This window comes from Petaurus breviceps, unplaced genomic scaffold, assembly GCF_028583685.1.
Source record: "Petaurus breviceps papuanus isolate PSGF00001 unplaced genomic scaffold, PetGlider_PUasm1.0 91067, whole genome shotgun sequence".
Classification (NCBI taxonomy): domain Eukaryota; kingdom Metazoa; phylum Chordata; class Mammalia; order Diprotodontia; family Petauridae; genus Petaurus; species Petaurus breviceps.
Window position 1 is genome coordinate 399869 of NW_027187407.1, and position 25368 is coordinate 425236.

The 25368-nt window shown below is 40.3% G+C and overlaps 1 protein-coding gene across 2 annotated transcripts in view; it reads right to left on the reverse strand.

Moving 5' to 3' along the window:
• Nucleotides 1-25368, reverse strand: part of CD86 (CD86 molecule) — a 174917-nt gene that overhangs the window by 16921 nt on the left and 132628 nt on the right. For both annotated transcript variants that reach the window (XM_069079636.1, XM_069079635.1), the window contains exons 2-6: nucleotides 15641-15751; nucleotides 14980-15026; nucleotides 12355-12696; nucleotides 9940-10251; nucleotides 4580-4714 (exon numbers count right to left, since the gene is read on the reverse strand). In XM_069079636.1, the coding sequence (XP_068935737.1) occupies nucleotides 4580-4714; nucleotides 9940-10251; nucleotides 12355-12696; nucleotides 14980-15022 (832 nt within the window). In that variant the 5' untranslated portion in view covers nucleotides 15023-15026; nucleotides 15641-15751. The remainder of the gene's footprint in view (nucleotides 1-4579; nucleotides 4715-9939; nucleotides 10252-12354; nucleotides 12697-14979; nucleotides 15027-15640; nucleotides 15752-25368) is intronic.

Genomic DNA, 25368 nt, shown 5'->3' on the forward strand with positions numbered 1-25368 from the left:
CCAAGAAACAGTAATTCCAAACTCCAAGAATTTAAATGCCCTCTTTTTCTTTCTGTTGCTAAGCATTAAAGTGTCTGAATCCTACTGTGTGATGAATCTAAATTCCTCCAGATGGCCAGCAACAGTCAGAACATTCTCATGTTCAACAGCATTGTGCTTTGATGGGCAATGGCCATTAGTGAAGACACCATCCATTAGTTAAATAAATAGACCATGTGACTGGGAACAGAAGGTTTATGACACTAATTTTTAAACCATTATCAGATATTTTCAGGTTTCCAGGTAACTCTGTGCCACAGGAGATGTTGAAAGGAGGCTCCTTTATTTTCTTAGTCCTACTCTCTCTGACCATTTCAAAGATGCTGGAACAAACCCTAAGTATTACTGAGACAAAGAGGCCTGTGGAAAGCCTCTTTGCACATTCAGGTAATAGGAAAAGTGACAGGGAAGGGGTGGGGGTGGGGAGAATTGGATAAAATAATTACTTCAGAGGTAAAATGAGAAATGTTAGAGTCATTGGGAGCTAGTAGATTTGGAACGCCATGTGAAGCAGATGGTCCTACTGTCCAAGTTTAAGAAAGTCCTCTTCAACTTTGACCTTTGTGAATTTATTTAGGTGCCAGTCATGATCTCTAACCTGTAGGCTTCAGACTGAATTATGGAAGAATCCATCCTCCTAGGAAGCACAACAGCTTCATGGTAAGGGTTGCGGAAACCTGGCTTCTCCGTCTAGCACTTGTAACTCATGGCATCCCTTTCCTGATGTCATGCTCTTTTTTTTCTTTTTTTCTTTTTTTTTGCTTTTTGGAGGGGCAATTGGGGTTAAGTGACTTGCTCAAGGTCACACAGCTAGTAAGCGTTAAGTGTCTGAGGCCGGATTTGAACTCAGGTCCTCCTGACTCCAGGGCCGGTGCTCTATTCACTGTGCCACCTAGCCACTCCTGTCATGGTCTTCTTTGATGACAAAGGACAAACAACAACAGCTCCGTGATCTCTCTGATCCTCAGTTTCTCCATTGACAAAAATGCAAGGATTGGACAAGATAATCTCTCAGGCTCTTTTCTTTTCCCACGTTCCTGTAGTCTAAAATTCTTCGTGAAGTGGGACTAATCTGCTAGGGACTTTTACAAATGTCAGTCACTACAAGAAGTTTGAGTATATTCATATTGATATCATAGCAAAACGCACATAGCAGTTTTTCTTAACAAAACAAAGCAAAAGAAAACAAGACAATGCTGGATTTGGAACCAAAGGACCTGGGCTGCAATCCTGGCTTCACTGCTGAGACCCGTGTGACTTTTGTCATTTCTTAATCTCTCTGGGCTTCAGATTTCTCTCTGTAAAATGGACTGTTTGGATAATATGACCTCTGAGGTCCCTTCCAGCTTTAACCACGCCTCTCCCCACTCCTTAAGCCCTCTCCCCCCAGTGCCTCCCCTCTGGGAATATCTCCCATTTACACTGGATATATTATATATACACATAATTATTTGCATGTTGTTTCCCTCTTTAGAATGTGAGCTCCTTGAGGGCTCGGACCATGTTTTTTGCCTTTCTTTGTGACCCTAGTGTTTAGCATAGTGTCAGGCATGTAGTAAACAGTTAATAAATGCTTGTTGACTAAGTATTGACAGCCTAGTAATATCAAGAAATATTTGTTGTTGTTGCTCAGTCATTTTTCAGTTATGTCTGACTCTTTGTGACCTCATTTGGAATTTTCTTAGCAAAGATAATGGATTTGCCATTTCCTTCTCTAGCTCATTTTACAGATGTAGAAACTGAGGCAGACAGGGTGAAGTGACTTGCCCAGGGTCACACAACTATTAAGTATCTGAGGCCCTATTTGAACTCACATTTGACTTCAGGCTGAGCATTCTATCCATTGTACCCCTTAGCTGCCCATCCAGAGGATATGTCAGGGGTAAAAGAAAAAAAGGTCAAAGGGCAGGATTTTGAATGAAGAAGATATAAACAAGGAACTGGAGCCAATGGATGGCACAAGAAGCTGTCTGGGCTAGTTGGCAGGATGTGCATATTTGGCATCCTACAACCAGCAAGTTAATTTTCTACCTACTGTGTTTCCCCAATAATAAGACCTATCCCGAAAATAAGCCCTCCCCTTACTGTGTAAGATTCCTCTAAAATAAGCCCTCCCCCGAAAATAAGCCCTATTGAGATCACTACTGTAGTGAAGGTGATCCCCTGTGCTACACACTACATTACGGTACCCTCTGTATGCACCGTCCCGGGTGAAACGTACGCCACGCTCCGAACTGCATCCAATCAGAGCTGCCGCAGTGAGCGCGTCATCCTGTTCTTTATTGAATTCATTATTGAATAAAGGTACATTTTTTTGTTCACATTTACCTGTTTATTAAAATTGCTGTCAATGTTCATTAAAATAAGCCCTCCCCTGAAAATAAGCCCTCTGGTGTTTTTCTGTCCAAAAAACTTAATAAGACAGTGTCTTATTATCGGGGAAACATGGTATGCACATTATCCACGACCACAGGTGCCCCTGTTAATCTCCTTAAGCAGTCAACCACATGAATTTATTAAGTGCCTACTTTCTGCTAGGCACTGTGCTTAAGCATTAGGGGTAAAGAGAAAGACAAAAAACACAATCCCTGTTTTCAGGGAGCCCACAGTCAGCCGAAGGAGGCAACATGCGAAGAATTATGTGCAAACAAGACCTAGACAAGATTGGGAAAGACTTATTCTAGAAGACAGGATTTTAGCTGGGATTTGAAGGAAGCCAGGGACTATAGGACTTAGAGATGAGAGAGAGAAAATTCCCCGGGGAGGTAGGATGCTGTGTTTGAGGAACAGCAAGGAGGGCAATGTCACTGGATTGCAGAACTGAGGGGAGGAAGATAAAAAAAGAAAAGGTGCGAAGAGACAAAGGGGGAGCTAGGTAGAGAAGTGGACCTGGAATCAGAAATTCCTCTTCCTGAGTTCAAATCTGGCCTCAGACACTCAATATCTGTGTGACCCTGGGCAAGTCACTTAACCCTCTTTGACTCAGTTTCTTCATCTGTAAAACGAACTGGAGAAGGAAATGGCAAACCACTCCAGTATCTTTGCCAAGAAAGCCCCAAGTGGGGTCACAGAGTCAGACACAACTGAAAAAAAAAAAACATGACCACAAGAAAGGACCAAGCTACAAAGAATTTTAAAAGACAGAGGATTTTCTATTTATATTGCCTGGACGTAATAGGTCGCCATTGTAGTTTACTGAATGGGGATAGTAGTGACATGATCAAACCTGTGCTTTAGGAAGATCAGTTTAACAAGTGATGCTGTAAAGGAGCCCCTTGGGGGTTTTCCTTGAGCCGTGGGGTTGAGGCTCTGGTGGATGCCAGAGGTAAAAACTCATACTAGTCTTGGAGCATGAGGGCTCTTGGAGAGTAGCTATGAATGTTTATCCAGCCCCGTAGACTTCATATGACACTCAGTACAGAAGCTGCTTCTATAGGTAATCCATTATCTCCTTGACCACGAACTCCTTTTAACCATCAGTCAAGGTTTCATGCGTTCAGAGGTCTTTGTGGATCTTCCAGAGCAGAGACTATTTCTACCATTAGAGTGGATTCCGTGGTGCTGGGCAGTGTTAGCCAAACCACCAGCAGAATCACCCTTGGTGTTAGAGGTCAAGATCTGACTTTGTCATTTGGGTTCTAGAAAAACCAGCTGCTACAGAGGCTCCTACCTGAGCCCTTTGATAGGTTAGCTTATTAAGAGAAAAAATATCATTCAAGATTCAGCCCATGTTTTGCTTCTTTGATGAAACAGTTGGGGAAACTACACTAATCCAATGTTGTCTCCCCCTTTCTGAAGTCATATAGCAGCACTTAGAATAATTAAACCTTTCACTAGGAAGAACTGTAAGAGGCCATCTGGATAGCCTCTTACCTAATACAAGAATTTACATCATGATGAAAAGATAGTCAATCAGCTTCTATTGGAAAAACTTGAATAATGGGTCGCTTGCTACCTCATGAAGCAGTCTGTTGCATTTTTAGCTAGATTTGTTAGGAAATATCCGCTTCTATACAGATGAAATCTGCCTTCCTGAAACTTCTACCTCTTGACATTCAATTCTTCCCTCTGGAACCTCATGGAATATATTCAATCCACTTATAGATATTATATTAGACATTTTGTCCTCCTGAGATGTTCAAATTAGAGCTGTTCCATTTAGCTGGATACTAAAACAGTGAAAAACCTAATCTAACCTCATCTGTTGGTTTTGAGATCTATGAGTTACTAAAAGATATGTAGTTTGATGGCTCAGTGGATAGAGTATCAAGCCTGGAGTCAGGAAGATTTGAGTTCAAATCTGGCTTCAGACACTAGCTGTGTGACTCTAGGCAAGTCACTTAACTCTCTTTGCCTCAATTTCCTCATCTGAGCTGGACAAGGAAACCGCAAAAACACTCCAGTATCTTTGCCAAGAAAACCCCAAATGGGTTCACGAAGAGTTGGACATGACTGAACAAGGATGCATGAAGTATACAACACTGTAGGAGAACAGAAGCAAACAGACAAGCTGTGAGTTGAATAGGTCTGAATCACTTACCTCCTTTACCACAGAGGTGAGGGCATTTTTTCCAACATGGCGCTTTGAGAATCATCAGCAGGATAAGAATAACAGATGCCATTATTATCCCAGGAATCAGGAAGTTGCTCTCTGGCTCTTTATAGGGTTTCATCTCTGTACAAAGGAAATCATCATAGGATTTCAGTCCGCCAAGTCATTTCTAAATCTTCTGCAGTCTGCTGCTTTTGTATTCATCTGCCCAGCTGTGAAAACTAAAGTGGAAAGTCCAAAGCCCATTGTCATATAGCCCCATCATCAACGAGAGTCAAACAATGAGGTCAGGGCAAGTTTTGCCTCGCTTTCTTAGAAATCTGATCATCTTTTAGCCATACATGAAAGTGTGGGCACAGGTAAGCTCCTAAGACTTGGAGAGATGATGATGGCATCCATTCGAAGAGTAGATGTACCACTCAATTGCAAAAGTCTCAAATTGTTTTGCATTTCTTCCTTTCCTTCCTCTATCTCTCCCCATCCCCATATTTAGTCCCTAAGTCCTAAAGACTCCCCAGATTCATCTCCCTATTCTCATTCCCTCTCCCACCACCTTTGTCCATGGCCTTACAACCACAAATCTGGACTATTTTAATAGCCCCAATCTGTTCTCCCAGCATCTAGTACCACCCCACTCTATATGCCACCAAATGATTAATCCTTCTTGAATACATTCAAAATGTCATATTTCTGCCCCACCCCCCAAACTGTAAGGGCTCCCTCTAATCTACAAGCTAAATGCTAAACTCCTTGGCTGATGTGTAAGGTTACCACATTGCCTACCAAACAGATACCTTCTCACCTCATACCTTTTTTATAGCATTTCATTCACCTGAAATTTCTTCCCCCCCATCTCATTTATACTCTCCATATAAACCCTACAATTTCCTAGGATCTGATTCAAGCCCATCTCTTCTATGAGGCCTTTCCTGATCACTCCAAGGAGAAAGGCCAAGGTCACCCATTGCATTGTCTTGACTTTTGTCTTGCTGCTAGATTTTGATAACTCTGGAGGAGCAAGGCTGATGACTTTGTGCAACTCTGCCCCCTTAAATCCAATTTACTTGCAAGTCGATACCTATTCATTCACTGGAATAATTAACTTGGCAATTAACATATGCCATCTTAAGATATCTCTTGTGGGGACAGCTAGGTGCCCCAGTGAATAGAACACTGGCCCTGGAGTCAGGAGGACCTGAGTTCATATTCAGCCTCAGACACTTAACGCTTACTAGTTGTGTGACCTTGGGCAAGTCACTTAACCACAATTGTCCTGCCTTCCCCCCTCCAAAAAAAAGATATCTCTTGTAGTGTTATTTAAGTATTGTCCCTATCAACAAAGGGAGGAAGGGGAAGTGCAATTTTTCCCAGCTGGAAGCAGGGAATAAAGGACAACAGGAGGTGGAAGTTACAGAAAGAATTGGGGTCAAGGAAGGAAGTCTGTGCATTCTGGAGCCCTGAGGAAAGAGGCCTGGGTAGAAGTTTGTCAATGCTAATGGTCAGTCAGTTACAAGAGTAGAGTGCTGCTGCCCTGAACTGAACATGATCATTAGCAACTGGAGCCTTGGCTGGCTGGCTGACCTACTTAAAGAGAGACCTTCCTGCACAGTTTTGCTTTTTCTTAAATTATCATTGGAATCAGGACCTGGTGACTCTAACCCCGCTCCATTTATAGCCCCTTCTCTACCTCATCACTTCTTGGCTTTGCTTACCCTTGGGAGGTCCCTGCTTTCTTTATATCTTGTTCATTTACTGTCTGTACATTTAAAATGTTTTTTTTCTCCAGATGAATATAAGCTGATCTTCATCACATCATAAGCCAGTGTTTTCTATAAAGGAGTAAATCACACAATGGGGGAGAGACAAAAGGAAACCCATGGCTCAACAGCCCTAGACTCAGCCCTGAACTCTCTTCTTCATGGAACTCTGAAGTTTCCAAAGCCCTGTCTTATGCAGCTCATTAATTCCTCCTGAAGACCCTCCCCAAACTCATTATTGGAATCTGACCTCATCTGAATCCTCCTGAAGACCCTCCCCAAACTCCTCCTCTAGACCACCCCTAGATTCCTCCCACAACATTTCAGTATATAAGACCCCATCTTGTCTCCATGTGGTGTAAGAGTGCCATAGAATTTTCCAATACAAGCCTTACAAATAGATACCAAGGTTCCTTAAGAGTCTACCCATTATGGAGAACTTTTAATAAACTTTGCTTTTCTTTGGCTGAGAGAAGACTTGAGTCGAATTCATTTGGCAGGACCCAGTGTGTTGGTATTTTGGGGTCTTGAGCACCCCTAACCCTATATCTCATCATTTTATGATGACCCTCTTCATTTTTATGGTTCCCTGATCAGAAAACACTGCTAATCTCAAGCTCTTCTCCAGCCGGGACTGGAAGGTATGTAAGCTTCTCTCTTTCCCTATTCCCTTCTTGTTCTCCAAGAACCTTGGAGGTGGTATTTTTTGTGTGTGGTATTTTTTGTGGTTTTTTGGGCCTGACCTCTCAGGTCCCATTAGGTCAGACTCCAGTAAATGAGTGATTAAGGGTAGGAAGTTGCTGGAGGCTACGTGTAGATGACAGACAGTGGTGGGCTAGGCCAGTTCAAAGGTGTAACCGATTTGGGCATAGACATTTTGGGAGGATCTAGGGTGGAAAGTTGTTGCACAAAGGAAGGATAGAGATTTGGGCAGAGCCACAATGAAAGACCTATGGCCTCATGCAAATGCTTCATCAAATAGGAAGATTCAATCAGAGTTCAAGGGGGGTTCCCAGAGCCTGTATCTCTTCAGTGCTGACTCAAGTTCTTGATTAGTTCACATACCTGAGCTATGCCCTTAGATTTGGCCTTTTAAAAAGAGAGTTGGTTTCAGAGATCATGATGAAGAGAGAGAAAAAGCATTAAAGAAGCTAAACACAGAAATACTTGAATGAATGAGTGAGTGAATGAATAAGTGTTTGGGAGAGAGAGACATTAGTATCCACTTGGCTCTTTAAGGAGATGAACAACTAGATTGATTATATGCATATATGGAGAGTCAAAGATATGGAAAGAGAGAAGGAACACCAATGGAGAGAGGGAACTGGTATTAGATGAAGACAAAAGGGATTGGCACTTCAGGGAACAACAATTTGGAGAAACAACGTGGACTTAATCCTTCACTGGTATTGTGAACTATTTGGATTGTATAAGTCCCAAGAGAAATGGAACCTACCAGAAGGAAGGTTGCTTGATTTCCAAGTTATTTCTCTGAATGGGGGCTTGGGGAGAAGGAATTACCAGTCCCAAGGTGGCACTATAAATCAGAATGGCCATATAGATCCTAGAAAATGGTGGGGCCCAAGGGAAGGGAGAGTTGTTCATTAGCTCAGATACATATTCTTTGTGTTTCCTGATGGATTAAATAAATCTGTTCTATAATAGCTGTTTCATTAGTCTATTAGTTAACTGTTTTACACCTGCATGGGACTTGAAAGACCTTTTAGGGAATGATGTAAAGCAAATGCTGATGTTACCAGGAAAAACCCTGGGTAAGGAAAAAAGTCAAAGAAATCGATCAGAGATCTCAAGATAAATCCAGAGCTATAGGTGTGAGTCCTGGTAGTTGTTTAACTTTTCATGTGTGTATGGTATGTTTTTCCAAAGTGATTATAAGGTCTCTGATGGTAAGGACAATCATTTCAGTGCCTAGCATGGTGTCTTATATATCACTGCTCACTTCATATTTGTTTCATGAATAAATAAATGCAAGATGAATGAATTCTAGTTGGGATCCAGCCTTGATTATTTAGCCCAGGTCCCAGTCACCTCCAATACATATAGCAAACCTCCAAAAGACCAGATTGGGTTCCAGCTGAGGTAACTTGTCCCAAAAATACAGCACAGAAAGCTCCATTGACAAGCATTCCTTGAACCCATACCAGTTCAGAACTCAATTGGCTTCAACAGGTTAAGGTGATAGGATCATTGAACTCTTGGTTTAGGGGCCTTCCTAAGAGTAAAATAAAATGTCTAGGTTGAAACTAAAATGCCTATATCAGTCAGATAAAACTTTCCCCATCAAAATATATGTCTGTCTGAGACAGACCCCAAAAGGTTTAGAGTCTTCACTTACTGTGCCCAGATCCTGGCTGCCCACTGGCTCCTCAGTGCCTTGAAAATCTGGTCCCCCTTTTTACAATCCTCTTTTACTTTTTTCACTTTTACTCTTCTGAAAATCTGACATTGCTGACCACACCCTCTTCCCTTATACAGTCAGAACTCACTCTTTTCTTGGCTTCTGTAAAATTGTTCTCCTTTTTCTTAATCTGATTGTTCCCCACACACACACACACACTTTTTCTTGCAGCCTAAGGGTGGGCACCTCTCAAGGCACCTCCTGATACTCTTCTTTTTTCTTAATATTCCCTATTGGAAATCCTATTCACTCCTATGGCTTCAATGATCATCTGTATGCAGATGACTCCTAAATTATATCTTCACCCCAAATTTTCACCCAGAGTTCCCAAGTCTTATTTCCAAATGCCTGTTGAATAGATATCTCAACCTGGATTTCCATCTGAAGTTCAACACATCCTTCCTCAATTGTAAGCTTTGTAGGTCAGGGACTATATGTTCTTTCAGCTTTGTATCTCTTAATACCCAGCCCATCATAGGTATTTAATAAATATTTATTAAGGTGAGCTGGGTTGAACTGTTTGCACTAGTTTTTTTCACTATTGATAAGTCTGGTCTTTACCCATGACAGAATATTGTTAATATAATTGCTAATATAATGACAGAAAATTGTTAATACCAAATATCACTTGCTACTAATTCCCTTAATGATCCTTGTAATGTCAGAATTTCAATAATGGCTTTACATTCCTACTCTTAAATACTTACTCTAGATTAGATTGAGCTGAACCACATCCTAAATCCCACCCCCCACCCCCCCAGAGATTTTATCTTGTAAAGGAACCTAGCTTAAGCTGGATCTCCTGCTTCTAATGATCTTGCCTTTCCATAGGAATTCATGGCATTAAGGGCAAAACAGCCAGAATGAGGTGGTGTTCCTTGCCCGGACTGCCAAGGGCCACTGAAGTCTCTTGACCAGATCTTGCTACCTGATATTCCCTCCTTCCCCTTCCCTTCCAAAAATATAAAGGGTTGGGAAATTCATCTCGCTCTGCCCTCATGGGACATCCCCTAGGATGACATGACAGGTTTGCTACCCTGTTATCTCAATTAAAGACACTTTATTCCTCAGCTCACAGCTTTGATTTATTTCAGGATTTGAGACCCATAATCTTAACTTAAATGTTTGTGTTTACTACCCATTAAGAATGTGATATATAAAAGGAACCTTACTTATTCGAAAAGTCTCCGAAATAAGGAGTTCCACTGGCCCCTGGGTTTGTAGGAAACAGGTGATGTTAATACAGGTGGTAGAATCAGTGATGGGCAGAGATAAAAAAGTGGTAACATTGTAGAGTTGGGTGGTTTCATCTTGGGACAGATGTATCTCTCCAGAATACTCGGTTGAGTTGTGAGTCTCTACTGTCCAGTAAATTTTCTGAGGATTTGGATAGCCTTGTTTAGAAGAACAGGAAAAATTCAGCGTATTTCCAGTTTCTACAGTCATGTTGTCAAGTCTTGTTATTTCAGGTTGACTGAAAGGAGCTAAAAGCAGAATTGAGACATTAACATTTTTAAAATTTCATTTCAAACCTTGATGCAGCAGGGGAGGGGTGGGGGGATGGTCCCTGACCAAAGAGAAAGGAAGATTGAGATTCTTAGATAACTTGGGTTGTATAACTGATGTTGCTATAACAGCAGGGCTGGATTGGGAGTCAGAGGACACAGATTTAAATCCTAGCTCCATTACTTACCACCTATGTGAGCTGGGCCTGTTATGTCATTTGTAAAATTACCTCTAAGATTCCTTCCAGCTCTGAAACTATGATCCTAGGGTTTCAGTAGCCCCTCTTCGCTTAGTCTTTTCCAGGAATGGAAGTAGACTAGTCTTTTTTTGGGTGGGGGAAAGGTCAAGATGCATGATTTCATTAGCACTGGGAAGTCCCAGTGAGAAAACTCCTCTGAATGCAGATCAGCAACTATTATACAACTTCTAGTCTTATAGGACTGTGGGAGAGTAGTGGGGGAGGAGGGAAAGAGAGACAGGATTTGAACCCAAATTTTCCTGACTTACTCCCTATCCATTCCATTGCCTCTCATACACAACATAGGGCTAGATAATAAGATAAAAGACAGATTTAGGCAATGTCTGTGGGTAAATGAATATACTGATAAACAGTATCACTCTGGGAGTCTTATTTTCAATTCTGTGGAAAACTATTTGCCTGGGACACTAGAGGTTTCATTTCACTGGTCTCATAATCCTCTCACTTCCTATTCTCACTAAGTTCACTTTTTCCCTTTTAAAAAAATATATTTCTGGGGGTGACCAGGTAGCACAGCGAGTAAGAGCACCGGCTCCAGTGTCGGGATGACCTGGGGATCAAATCTAGGCTCAGATACTCAGCACCACACCTAGAAATAACTGGCTGTGTAACCTTGAGCAAGTTACTTAACCCCGATTGCTTAAAATATATATATATATATATATATATATATATATATATATATTTCTATGCCTATAATCATCAACTAGTTTGCAGAAAGTCCTCCTTAATTCAAAATCTAAAACCTCAAGGCTCTCTCTCTCTCTCTCTCTCTCTCTTTCTCCTTTATCCCTGGAAGTCAATAGATAATGCCTCTGTCTGCCACTGGCAATGATTGGTCCTTGACTGTCAATATGTCAACCCTCTTTTCCCTGCTTTCTTTCCCCTCTGCAAAGATTTCTTCCAGCTCTAAATTGTTGTTCAGTTATGTCCTAGTCTTTATGACCCCAATTGGGGTTTTCTTGGTGGGGATACTGAAGTGGTTTGCCATTTCCTTCTCCAGCTCATTTTATAGACGAGGTAACTGAGGCAAATAGGGTTAAGTGACTTGCCCAGGGTCACACAGCTAGTAAGTGTCCAAGCCAGATTTGAACTCAGAAGGATGAGTTTTCGTGATTTCAGGTCTAGTGCTCTATACACTGATGGAACCTAGTGCTGTAACCCTTAATAGCTGCCCCCTTACAGCTCTAATTGCTTAGCCCTATAGGGTGGAAATTATAATACCTTTCATTTCTTGGAGAACCTTAGAAATATCTATAATGTCCTTTATGCTGCATAGAGCTGTATCAGTAGGAGATCTTAGTTAAAAACTATTGCTTTGCTCTCGGTTATAGATGGATAATTTCTGGCCAGGAGAGGTGCCCTTTTGCTTGCTCTCAGTTTGGATCATAAGGGCCTAATCCAGTGACCTCCATCAGAGGGTGGACAGGAAGCCTTAAATCAGTCCAATGTGCAACTTGTTAGGAGCTCCAGTGATGTATCTGGAAAGGTAAAAGGACTGAAAATACTGATTCCAAAAGACCAAAAAGCATTAAGCCAAGCTAAGGTGTTATGGATTGTCTTGTTGACCAAAGTAGGGATTTGTTTAACTATCTCTGTATTACATCTAGCACAATTGCTTTTCTACGTTTGACTTCTCATTTCCAAAAAACACATTCTCAGTGATTTTGCCCACCAAATAGTAAAAAGCACCATGGACTTTTGCTTTAATTGAATCCCTGAATTCACCTCCAGTGGACTTTCCAGAGATCTCTCTACTTTGCCTTTGCTTTTACAAGCCTCACCAGGTAGCACCCAAGAATCTAAGGAAGTGACTACTTACCAAGGACAGACAGATGAAAAGGTAACTGATGAATGATGACCAATCCTTTGGGGCTACGGTGTTGGACAAAACACGTATATTCCCCCTGGTCCACAATCTGAACACTTAGAAGATGTAAATTCCAAGTGGTTCGGTTAAACTTGGTGCGGTTAATGTAGCTGGGATGAACGTGCATTTGCTTCTCACTTCCACAATACAGCTCATACAGAACATTATCTTTGGCACCTTGCCAAAATATCACTAGCTCTTCCTGGCCAATGTTTTGAGGATTCTTGAAATCACAGGGCAGGTCTGCAGTCTCATTGAATAAAACCTCAATATTTGGCTTTGTGTCAATGACAACTAAATTGGGGGAAAAAAAGAAAACTCGCTTTCATTTATCCATAATAAATATGTAATACCAGTGTCACTGTAAGTAAATGAAACCAGTACACCAGGGTTTAAATAGCAGCACAGGTAGGGCTGTGATTGGGGGGGGGCGGGGGGAGTTCCCATATGGGGTCAGCAGAGAGCCAGGCACAGGTGAGTGGAGCTGCTTACTTAACATGCTACTCAGCCCAGCTGTCTTTGCAGAGGATGGCCAGACCAAGGCTGAGCACAGTTCCTGATAACAGAGGCCTTAGGACCTCAGAAAGGAATAGCTAGAGGAGGAGGGAGGGCTATGAATTGGAATCAGAAACCCTTAATAGTAATTTCCTTTATTGTCCTCAGGGATCTGGTTAAAGCAAAGAGCTGGGTTTGGGGAATTTATAGGAAATTGATACTTGGAAAGCTGATACACATAAGAGCTTTATTATTTATCAAAGCAAGAAGGTAAAAAAAAAAAACCCACACACACAGTATGGCAACATAAACAGATATGATGTTCGGCCCTATAGATGCAAGAAACCCAGAACAAGGGGGAGGGAGTTGTGTTAGAAAGGAAACATGTTAGAAATTAAGAGTTCGAGTATCAGAGTTATATATCCCAAAATGAGTTTGGCCAAGGACAGTCAATCGATGCCAGATGGGGGGGAGGGGAGAGGAGAGGTGTTCCTAATCAGACCCAATGTGATAGAGAAGTTGTCCAGGATTTCTTTATAACCACCGGGCTTGGGTGAGTTCTAGGTAGGGAGAATATTTTTATTGCAACCAGAAACTGAGAGAGGGTGTGCAGTTGACAATCTGAAGCAGCAGAAGGGAGAGTGACTCAGACCACAGCAGGTGGTCAGGAGTTTTATCCAATCAGAAGCACCTGACCCAGGGTTGACAAGGATCAGAACAGTGGAAAAGTACAAACTTGTCTGTCTTTACCCATATGCTTTATGGGCATTAGGCCCACTCAGCCTAAATGACTGCACATTGTTGTCCTATTCTTATAACAATAAACATCAAACATTATAAAGTTTACAATTATCACATAATTATTTTAATTTTTTTTATTTTGGGGGGGGAGGGCTGGAAGGGGGTGCAAAGCCAAGGTCAAACCAGGAAGTGACACATTACCAGCTCTAATGGGAAGGAAATCAGCATCTGGGAGAAGGGGTAATGACATAATCCAAAAAATCTTTTACTAGAAGTAGAGTTCAAAGCCAAAGGCTTAAAGAACACTATTGTGTCAAAATCAAGTCTCAAGCACCAGGCAAGAAGGAGCTGCCGGGGAACCAGAGCTGATGTGCTCTCAACAAGTCTTTGAACAGCTAAAGAATATATTCCAAGTAAAATGTGTTTAATAGGAATGTATGTATAGGGCCTATATCAGATTGCATGCTGTCTTGGGGAGGGAGAGAAAATGTAAAACTTATGGAAGTGAATGTTGAAAACTAAAAATAAATAAGTTAACTAATAAAAAATAAATAAAAATAAAAGAAGAGAAAAAAAAGAATATATTCACAGGGTGGGGAGTGGACAGAGAACTTGACTGGCAAGGAGGGAGGAGATACTTGACACCCGAAGCTCCTGCCACTAAGAGTGGCTGCGTCCATGCCTCTCAGGACCTGCTCAGGACACACTTCTGTACAAATGGAGGTTACAAAAAATATATGCTCTTTTCATCAGTCCCATGGAGCATCAGTGTAAAGCCAAGTCTTTGAAAGATAGAGGGGTAACAAACTCACATTCAGACTCTCTAACTATAAAAATTGACTTCCCGGCCATTGCACACACAAGTCATCGCCCATACCTGAAAGACCTTCCCACACCTCAGTTTCATTTTGTGGGATCTCTGGCTTCCTTCAAAGCACAGCTCAGGCTCCACTTCCTATGTGAGGCCTTCCTAATCCCCACTCCCAGGTATTAACACTCTTTCCCCATTAAATTATTTTAAATTTTACTTGTTGGCTTACTTGTATACATATTCTATCTCTCCAATATAACATAAGCACCTTCAGCAAAGAAATGGTTTCTTTTTTGTCTGTAAATTCAGTACCTGGAACATCATAGGCACTTTATAAATGTCTTTTGGATTGAATCAGGAATTATGTTGGGAAATCTGTGAGACTAATGGCTACTTTGAGACCAGAGGGCCTTTTATTTGCCTCAGGTGAATGTCTATGTCTTGGCAAGGAGGGGGATGCTGATAACACCCAGACTTGAAGGAGTCAGTGAAATGATGCCAAAAACCTTAGAAAGTTAGCATGTTCTTACCGAAAAATGTGAACATCGACAAAACAAAATGCTTCAAGTCCATTGTACTGTCGTCATTAAGGAAAAGAAAATGAAAATTAGTCAGAAATTAAACAGTGAATCTTCATCTACATTTTTTAAAATGATAAGAGGGTGCTTGGAGTCCTTTGGATTATAAGTGGAATGGGACAAAGATAGGTCACTCTAATTAATATTTAGAAATTAGACTTGGGGGTGGCTATGTGGCACAGTGAGTAAAGTGTTGGCCCTGGAGTCAAGAGGACCCCAGTTTGGTTCCAGCCTCAGACACTTAACACCCACACACACAAAACTAGTCGTGTAAACTTGGGCAAGTTACTTAACCCCAATTGCCCTCCAAAAGGCAAAAAAAAAAAAAATTAGTCTTGCTTATTTGTTTGTTATTGAATTCACTTAACTGAACCAAATAAAATGTCATAGAGAGCATACAAGATGCCCTGTTTGTGGTCATGCAGCTAAGCTGAATCAGAGGTACCACTACCCTATCTCTCCATTATCATTGTTAAGAAGTTTTGTTTAAATAAAGTACTCTCCTGATACCTCATTATTGCAATGAGATGATTTTGGATGCTTAAAGGTCTGTCAACAGAGCTCTATTGCTGGAGGGTCCTACCAAACAGCAAAGTTCAGAAAGGGGACTTACTCCAAGCTGCTTATCCAAGGATCAGTCTAACTGGGTTCAGACCAAGTGATGAATTTTTTCAGCCAATAGAAATCCATGAAGAATTGTCTGCTTCAGCACAAAGGGAAACACCTGCTCAGAGATGAAATCACAGCAACTTAAAACTGGAGTAATAAAATCATCCTCATAAAAAGTAATTTTATATAGCAGTTTAAATTTGCCGAGCACTTTACATATATTATCTTCATTTTATAGGTGTGGAAACTGAGGCTGAGTGGTTAAGTGACTTGCCCAGGGTCACAAAGCTAATAAGTCTCTGAGGAAGGATTTGAATACAGGTCTTAATTTCACATCCAGAGTTCTATTGACTATGACAACAAACTGCCTAATGTAACAATGCTAATGATAATATAATAACAACAATAATTAATATCATTTATGATCTCATTCTTCATGGAGCAAAACGCTTTCAAAGTATAGAGACCTGTAAAGTCAAAATCATGTGGGAAAAGGATAAGGTTCATAAAATCCCTGTTGTCCTGTCTTCTATTGGAGTTGTACCAAAGATGCTTCCAGCGCCCTGAAGAAGATGCCCTTACATACTAACCCTTTTACTGAACCATAGAAAGCAATGATTCTATTCTCCTTTGAAATTGTCCATACAGGGGAGGCAAGGTGGCACAGTGAATAGAGCACCGGCCCTGGAGTCTGGAGGACCTAAGTTCTAATCTGGCCTCAGACACTTAACACAAAATTAGCTGTATGACCTTGGGCAAGTCACTTAACCCCAAATGCCCTACCTTCCCCTCTCCAAAAAAGCAAAAAAAAAAATAGTCCATAGAACATTAAATATATAAGAACTGTAAGTTAGCAACTTGGCCCAGGATGGTTTCTATCTGAACCCCATTAAAAACTAAGTGAGATGATAATAGAAGATACTTTATTTCAAGAAGAAAGACATAGGTTCAGGACCTGACTCTGATATATATTTGGTATGACCCTGGGCAAGTCACTGAATTTCTCCACCCCCAAACAACCTTCTAAGACACTATGGTACAGAGTCGTTGCCAATTTCTACACACATGAAATCACAGGTCCAATAACTCCAACCCCCACAAAAAAAAGTAGAGGGTGTATTTTGGGGAGCAATGGCAAATCCAGCTGGATGTAATGAAAGAGATTTTATTGTGGAAGGCTTGGACAATGTAGCAAGGGAATTTAGATGTTATTTCCTATGGAAACCAGATGGTAGTGGAAGGGTCATTGAATTCTGAAGTCAGAGGATCTGGGGTCTGAATCCCAGAGAACTCTGGGATTGTGACTTTGAACAAACTACTTGACTCTCTGGGCTCCAATTTCTTCATCTGCAAAATGAAGGAAGTAGACTAAAAGACATCATCAGTCCTAAATCTTAGAGATGGGAAAGGAGTCAATGAAATTCTTTGTGAGTAAAGGAAGTGACTAGATGACAGCATTGCTTAAAAAGTATGAAAATCCATCTACATAAGGACAAAAACCCAGAGGTGGCTACTTTGATGATCAAAATTTGATATGGTTAAGGCCCTGGACTAGAATTGCAGCCAGGGGAGTAAAAAGAAAAGGAAGGATAAGGCAGACACTTTGAAGTAGAAGGGAAAAAAAATCTGGTGACTGGATATTAGTTTCAACAAATATTTATTTACTGAATGCCTACCATATACATGGCCTCATGATAGATACACTGGATATAAAAAACAAAACAGGAGCACCATCCTTTCTCTACTCCTCTCTCTAGTCATGAGCAAAACAAACTTCAACTTTGGAGGTTTGATCCTGAAGGGGGGATTGCAAAGAAAAAAGAAAAGACAGTAAATTAAGGGGAGGGATACTCATCAGGTAAGAAATAGCTGATGCTATATGAGTGTGATGGAATATTTGTTTTTTGTTATTTTGTTTTGTTTTGTTGCTTTTTGGAGGGCAGTTGGGGTTAAGTGACTTGCCCAAGGTCATACGGCTAGTTTTTGTGTTAAATGTCTGAGGCCACATCTGAACCCAGATCCTCCTGACTCCAGGGCCAGTGCTCTATTCACTGCACCACCTAGCCACCCCGTGATGGAATATTTGTTGCAGCCTAAGAAAAAGAAAATAAAAGATGTTTTCAGAGCATCCCAGACATATACATTGATATAGAGGGAAGTGAACAGAAACAGGAAAACAGTTTAAACAATAACAACAAGACTAAGAAAAAGAACTTTGAAAGACTTAAGAACTCTACTCATAGCAAAGAACAAGCCTGTCCACAAAGGACCTATGAAGGGCATTGTCTACCTCCTGACAGAGAGGTGATGGGCTCAAGGGAGAGGGAGACATGTGTCTTTGGATTTAGCCCTCATGTAAATTTGTTTTGCTTAATTATGCTTATTGGCTATGAGGGATGTTTTTTCTCTTTTCAAAATTGGGAGGGGTGACTAGCAATGGTGGTGCCTTGCCCCGCAAAAAAAACAAGAAAGAGGGGCATAGAAATATCTTTTAAAACACATCAAAGAACGTCCAAAGGGCTATAAAATTGTGCATACCTTTCGACCCAGAAATATTATGACAAAGTCTATATCCCAAAGAGATTTCTTTAAAGTAAAATGTCCTGCATGTACATATATATTTTTAGCAGCTTTTTTTTTTTGTGTGGTAACACAGAATTGGAATTCGAGGGGATTCCCCATGAATTGGGGAATGGTTGAACAAGTTGTGGTATATGGTTGTGGTGGAATACTGTTCATGCTATAAAAAAATGACGAGCAGGATGCTTTCAGAAAAATCTGAGAAGACTTACATAAACTGATACAAAGGGACATAAGCAGAGCCAGAACATTGTACACAGCAAGAGCAATATTATATGATGATTAACTGTGAATGACTTAGCTATTCTTAGCAATATAATGATCTTAGACAATTCTAAAAGACTTATGATGAAAAATGTTATCCACCTCCAGAGAAAGAATTAATGGAGTCTGAATACATATTAAAGCATACTTTTTTACTTTCTTTAATATTCTTGTCTTTATTGGTCTGCATTTGTTGTTGTTTTGCAACATGGCTAATATCAAAATGTTTTGCATGACTGCACATGTAATTGTTTTCTCAAGGACGGGGAGAAGGAGGAAGAGAAAGAATATGGAACTCAAAATTTTTTTTAAATGCATGATTTTTATACTAAATAATATTTTATTTTTTCCAATTACATGTAAAGGTAGTTTTGAACATTCATTTTCATAAGATTTTGAGTTCCAAATTTTTCTCCCTCCCTTTCTCTCCCTTCCCCTGTCCCCAAGACAGCAAGCAATCTGATATAAGTTATACATGTGCAATCGTGCCAAACATATTTCCATATTAGTCATGTTGTGAAAGAAGAAACAGAACAAAAGGAAAAAAACCCATGAGAAAAAAAATCACAAAAAGTAAAAATACTATGCTTTGATCTGCATTAAAAGTGAATGTTAACATTTTTTGTTTGCATGCAATTTAGAAAAAAAGGGAAATAAAAATTAAATGTAAAAAAATACACAAAAGAAGTTCAGAAAGTTTACACAAACCAGACAGCTTTGAAAGTATCATGTACGAATTTATTGTTTATGTGCATATACTACATATATGCATATTTAAAATCCAGTGAAATGGAATAGAGATTCCTTGTTTCATACCAGCTTCTTTTTATGATCCACTTTGTAGATGGAAATGCTCACTTCCTTTGTCTGCACTTACGTTGGAATTTTTAGAAAGGAAGGAGGAAAAGACCTATTTCCTGCCCTCGATGCTATTACAATCTACTTTGGAGATAAAACGTGTACACAAATAATTAACTAAAGAATATCTGAGTGGCCTGAAGGATTCATGAAAGGAGGGTCTGCTTGTAGTTGGCAGGATCAGGGAAGTCTTCATGGAAGGAGTGGCACCTGATAGGGGCCTTGAAGAGAAAGATTTTGACAGAAAGATGGAAGGAGTCTGCTCTACACATGTGTGATGGCAGACCAAATCACAGAGGCATGATGAACTAGAGAGATAATATGCGATTCATTTTGCCTAAAGGTGAACATAGCCAAAAGGGACACTTTAAGAAATGTTTTTGGAAAGCCAAGTAGGAGCTAAATCTTGCAAAGCCTTGAATGTCAGACTTAGGAATCTATATTTTCTTTGTTAAGTGATGAGGAACCACGGAAGGGTATTTTTGTTTTTTTGTTTTGTTTCACTTTTTAAGCAGGGAGGCAACCTGGTGAATCCTATGCATTAGGAATATTACTTGGACATCCGTATGAAGCACATTAGTATGAAAGCCATCTCCAGTCTTCCGTGTCTAAGTCTTGCTACTAAACTCAGATGGCTCTGAAGGACAGAGTGAAGCTGGTGATTTTGCACTGCATTGCCTCACTTATATCCAATTCACTTGCAAATGAAGACCACCTTCCTCATGTCATCAGTCCTCTTCCAGAATGGACGAACAACGTTGGTATGATGCACCAATTGAAGATGGAGGGAGGAATTGAGAACTAGGGAGATCAGTTAGGTTGGGAAATGACTATTCCCCCTTATTTCTAATCCTGACTCAAGCAAAACTTTCCCTGTATTCCCCTGTTCACTGGCAAAGTTGCAGCCTCAATTCCATTTCCTAGTCCTAGGGCTCTGGACTCGAAGTCAGAAGACAGCCTCAGACCCTTACTAGTGGGGTGACCCAAGGTGAGCCATTTCACCTCTGGCTCAGTTTCCTCATCTAAAAAATGGAAATAACAGTATCAACCTCCCAGGATTGTTGTGACAATCAAATGAGTTACTATTTTCAAAGTGTTTTGCAAACGTTAAGGCCTTACATCTCATTATTATTATCAGTCTTAACTCAATTCAGGTTGAACTGTATTCTTTTCTTGGTTTCACAAAATTCTAAGGAACAAATCTTTAGTGGCATCCTGCTCCCAGAAATTTTCTTCTACAAATTTTCTTCTCTTTTTTGTCTCTCCCTCCCACCTTCCCAATCACTGAACATATTAGCACTTAGCAATGTAAATTACCCATTCTAAGCACAAAATGAGTGAATGCTGATCACATCAACACAGGTTTTCAGCATTAAGAATCAAACTTTCACTTTTGTTATTGTTCAGCAGTTTCAGTCGAGTCCAACTTTTCATGACCTTTTTCTGGGGCTTTCTTGGCATAGATACTGGAGTGGTTTGCCATTTCATTCTCCAGCTCATTTTACTGATGAGGAAACTGAGGCAATCAGGGGTAAGTGATTTGTCCAGGGTAACACACAGCTAATTAGTGTTTAAGGTCGGATTTGAATTCAGGTGTTCCTGACTCCAGGCATGACACTGCACAACCTCAATCCCCAAACTGCATTTACTGACTGATAAGAGCAAGGTTTAGGATAAAATCCAGTTTTTCTTTATAGCCAATGACCATGGTTATGGATCAAAGGTGTGGACTCAATTGTCCCCCTCACTCACATCTAGCAAACGATTAACTAACTCATTTTGGGAATACCATTTGTTCCTGTTTGGATTTCCTAGATTTAATCTCGAAAAGTTGGTTTCAGTAGGGAAAGAATACTGAAATGGGAGACAGGAGAATCTGGATCTAGCCCTACTTTTGTTACTCATTATTTATGTGACCTAGAGTGAGTCACTTCACCTCTGGGCCTCCATTTCCTCCTTATTAAAATGAGGTGGTGTATATTCATCCGTGAAGATTGTAAACCCACAAGGTGAAGAACCCTGGAGGGCTGGGCTAGACTTTATGGAGACCACTCCAGGCATCAACGGGAAAGCAATGAAAGGAAACTATATCCTTCTCCATTACTGAGTCTTGTAACTAGAACAGAGCAGAATTTGGCTTCTGACTAGATGGTAAAGTGAGATTCTGCATCTAAGAACTGCTCCCACCATCACTACTTCAAAGCAGCAAGAAACATAGCACGTAATATTAAGAGAAAGAGTAGCTAGGTGGCTTTGGAGTCAGGAACATCTGAGTTCCAATTTGGCCTCAGATACTAGCTGTGTGACCCTGGACAAGTCACTTAACCCCGAGTTCGGGATAGGAGCGGGGAGGCTGGCTGGGGTGGAAGAAGAAGAGAAGAAAGGAAACACCTTTCCTCCAGATAATGATTAGAGGGGAGAGGGAGGGAAATGAAGGCAGCCTCATGAGAGTGCCATTCCTGGTTGTGCTGGCCTTTTCCCACCCTAGGCCCCATACCTCAGATAGCTGCTCTTCTCTTACCTCTTGGGTTCTCCCCTCAGCCGTGATTCAGTTGGTTTTCCCCAACCTCCCAGTGAGGAGAGAGGGTTGAGAATTTTCCCAGCTCTAGTGATCTTAACAAGAGAGGATGGGCAGCGTGGGATGGGGGAAAGGACCAGAATTGATGCCACCTTGAGTAGAATGCAGCTTCCAGGAAGAATACTGAGTAAGAGATTTTGCGTAAACTTAACTGCCCTGTCCCCGCCAACAACCTTAGCTATTATTTTAACTTAATTTCAATCACAAATACATACCATCAGTCAACAATACTTTTTATGGACTCCCTCATCCTTCCAAAGCTAGAAATCAATCCAAAAAACTAAGAGGGAAAATACATTAAGTGTGAGAGGATAAAGGAAGGGTACTTGAACAACATGGCTGAATAAGAAAGCAGAGCTAAAACTAGCCTCCTTCCATTATTTAAAAACATCAAGAATGCTGGAGAATAAAAGAGTAACAATAACAAAGTATAGCTAGGAAATAGTCATAATGAGAAAAACTTCATAGAAAACCCAGCAAACCTATCGCAAGAAAAATCAGCAAAAACAAGGAGAAAAGGATGACTCAAAGCCCCTTGAGGAAAGGGAGATACTACAGAACCATCAACACCTTCAAAAACTGTCACAGGAGAAATGTAAGAACCACAAAAATGGTTTAGAAAAGCCAGGAAAGATGAAAAATCAGGGTAGAAAGTTCTCAAGAAATTTTAAAAAGATAAATAACTGACAAATTTGAAGGAAACAACAGAATCTCTTCAAAGCAATAGCTTCTCTGAAAAAGAGAACAGCAAATCTAAGTCCAAATGCAATGATAGATGAAAAGTGGACAGAATACAAAAGATTATGGGTAGGGTCACTAGGAAGTGATAATTATTTTCTTTACATTTTCTGAACTAAAATTCATATTTCCTCATTAGAGAACAAACATTTTGAGGCAGAGAAAGCGCAGAGGAAGGTCTTTAGGGCAGGAAGAAGAGAGACCTGCCAGATCACATTAAAGAAGATAGAAGGCTGAAGGTTTTTCTATCTCAAGAAGAGAGATTATCAAGTAGGCAATAAAAAAGTTTTAAGGAAATGGGGAAGTCATAATCAGGTTGTCTAGTCAGCAATAAAACAATTTCTTTTTAAAGGAAGTGGGAAGTTATAATTAAAATGTATGAAGTTTACAAATAAGAGGCAGCATAGTATAATGGACAAAAAGTAGCTTCAGAGTCCAGAAGACCTGGGTTTAAGTTCTGTCTCTACCATAGGGTCACACTGTACCCCTTACCAAATTATTTGCTCTCTCAGTGCCTCAGGCACCCACCCCTCATTAAGGTTATTTTTAGAATTATATTAAGTTGCAGATCTGTATTGGTAGAGGGGGTTTCTACACCAAAAGGTCCCTAAACTAATGAAAGTACAGCTTTGAACCAAAATTTTTTTTTTAATCAAAGACACAAAGATGAGAAAAAAATAAGAGCTCTCTACACGTCAAGGATTTGAGAACAGAATTTGCAAAATCATTCTCAGAATCATAGATCTTCTGAAAAATATAACAAAATGAGAAACCTAAATACTGTACTTGAGGAAATCATAAAAGTTGCTCTAAAGCAGAGGTATAGACATTCTGGAAAACAATTTGAAACTATGCCCTCAGAGTCACCAGAGTGTACATATATTTTGACCCAATAATATCATTTCTAGGCCTATAAAATTAAAGAGATCAAAAGATGAGGAAAAAAATTATTTTTAGTAGTTCTTTTTTGTGGTGCCAAAGAACTATGCACAAGGTGGACAGTGTCTATCAATTGAAAAATTGCTGGGTAAAGTATAGTATATGAATGTAATAGAAAAAAATATTGTGTCATATATTAGAAATTATGAAAAGAATGGCTTTGGAGAAACCTGAGATGATTTGCATGGACTAATAGGGAGTGAAGTAAGGAGAGTCAGAAGAACCATTTATACATTAAGATTATAATGACAAATAACTCTGAAAGATTAAAAAATTCTGATCAAAGCAATGGTCAACCACAGTTCCAGAGGATCCATGATCAAACATTATCCTCCTCTGGATAGAGAATTAACAGAGTCAGGACACAGAATTCTCCTGAAGTCTAGAGCTGAGAATGTTCTTCTTATAAAAATATAAATATATAATTTATATATAATTATATAAAATTATATAAATATAATAATAAATGCCACTGGCTCCCTATTGCCTCTGGAATCAATGTGAGCTCCTGTTACACTTCACCCTTTCTTGCACTTTACAATCCAGCCAAACTGACCTTGCCATTCCTCACACATGACATTTCATCTTCCGTATCCATTCCTTGACTGTTCATCTCCCATGCATGGAAGGTAATCCCTTCTCACCTTCATCTCTTAGAATTCCTTCTTTTCTTCAAAAATCTGTTCAAATTGTTCGAGGAACATCTTCTACAAGAACTATTTTCATGTATCTCCCTTAGTTGTCAATGCCCCGCCCTCCCAAAATTACTTTGTGTTTATTTTCCTGTTGGTATTGTTTCAGTTATATCCAACTTTCTGTGACCCTCTGTTGGCAAAGAGACCAGAGTGGTTGACCATTTCCTTCTCTAGCTCATTTTATAGATGAGGAAACTGAGGCAAATGGGGTTAAGTGACTTGTCCAGGGTTATATAGCTAGTAAGTGCATAAAGCAAGATTTGAGCTCAGGAAAATGAATCCTCCCTATTCCAAGCCCAGTGCTCTATCCACTTTGCCACCTAGTTTATTTTTTATTTTTGGCTTTTTGGAGGGCCATTGGAGTTAAGTGACTTGCCAAAGCTCACACGGCTAGTAAGTATGTCAAGTGTCTGAGGTCAGATTTGAACTCAGGTCCTCCTGACTCCAGGGCCCGTGCTCTACTCACTGCACCACCTAGCTGCCCCACCTAGTTTATTTTCTATGAACATCTATTATATTTTTATCTTTGTACCCTCAGCCTGTCATTTGGAGGACTTACACCAGAGAGTACCTCTTCCACTTGGATTCTTTAATGGACATCCTCCATGACGGTGTCAGACACCTTTGGAAAGCATCTGTCTCCCTGTTTTATATCCCACATGACATTAATAATCAGAAGGTCACTGAACAAAATTATTTCAATTGCCTCCTAATAGGATTAATTTCATTAAAATCTGAGCTCAAGTATCACCTTCTCCATGAGGCCTTTGCCAATGGCCCCAGCCACTAGTGCCTTTTCCACCCTTTCCCTCCCCCCACTACTTTGCATTTATTTTGCATATATATAGTTTCATGGACTTAGCTCTAGAAGGGTCCTTAGGTGTCACTGAATCCCTCATTTTTCAAACGGAGAAACTGAGGTCCAGAGAGGTTAAGTGATTTGCCCTGAAAATATTGAGTGTTGAAGGCAGGAGTCATACTTGAGTGTTTAACTCAGTTCTTCTTGATTCTGGTCTTGTTCTGCCTTTTACCCCACAAAGCCACTTAATATAGACTGACCTCAATCACAAGGCACCACAT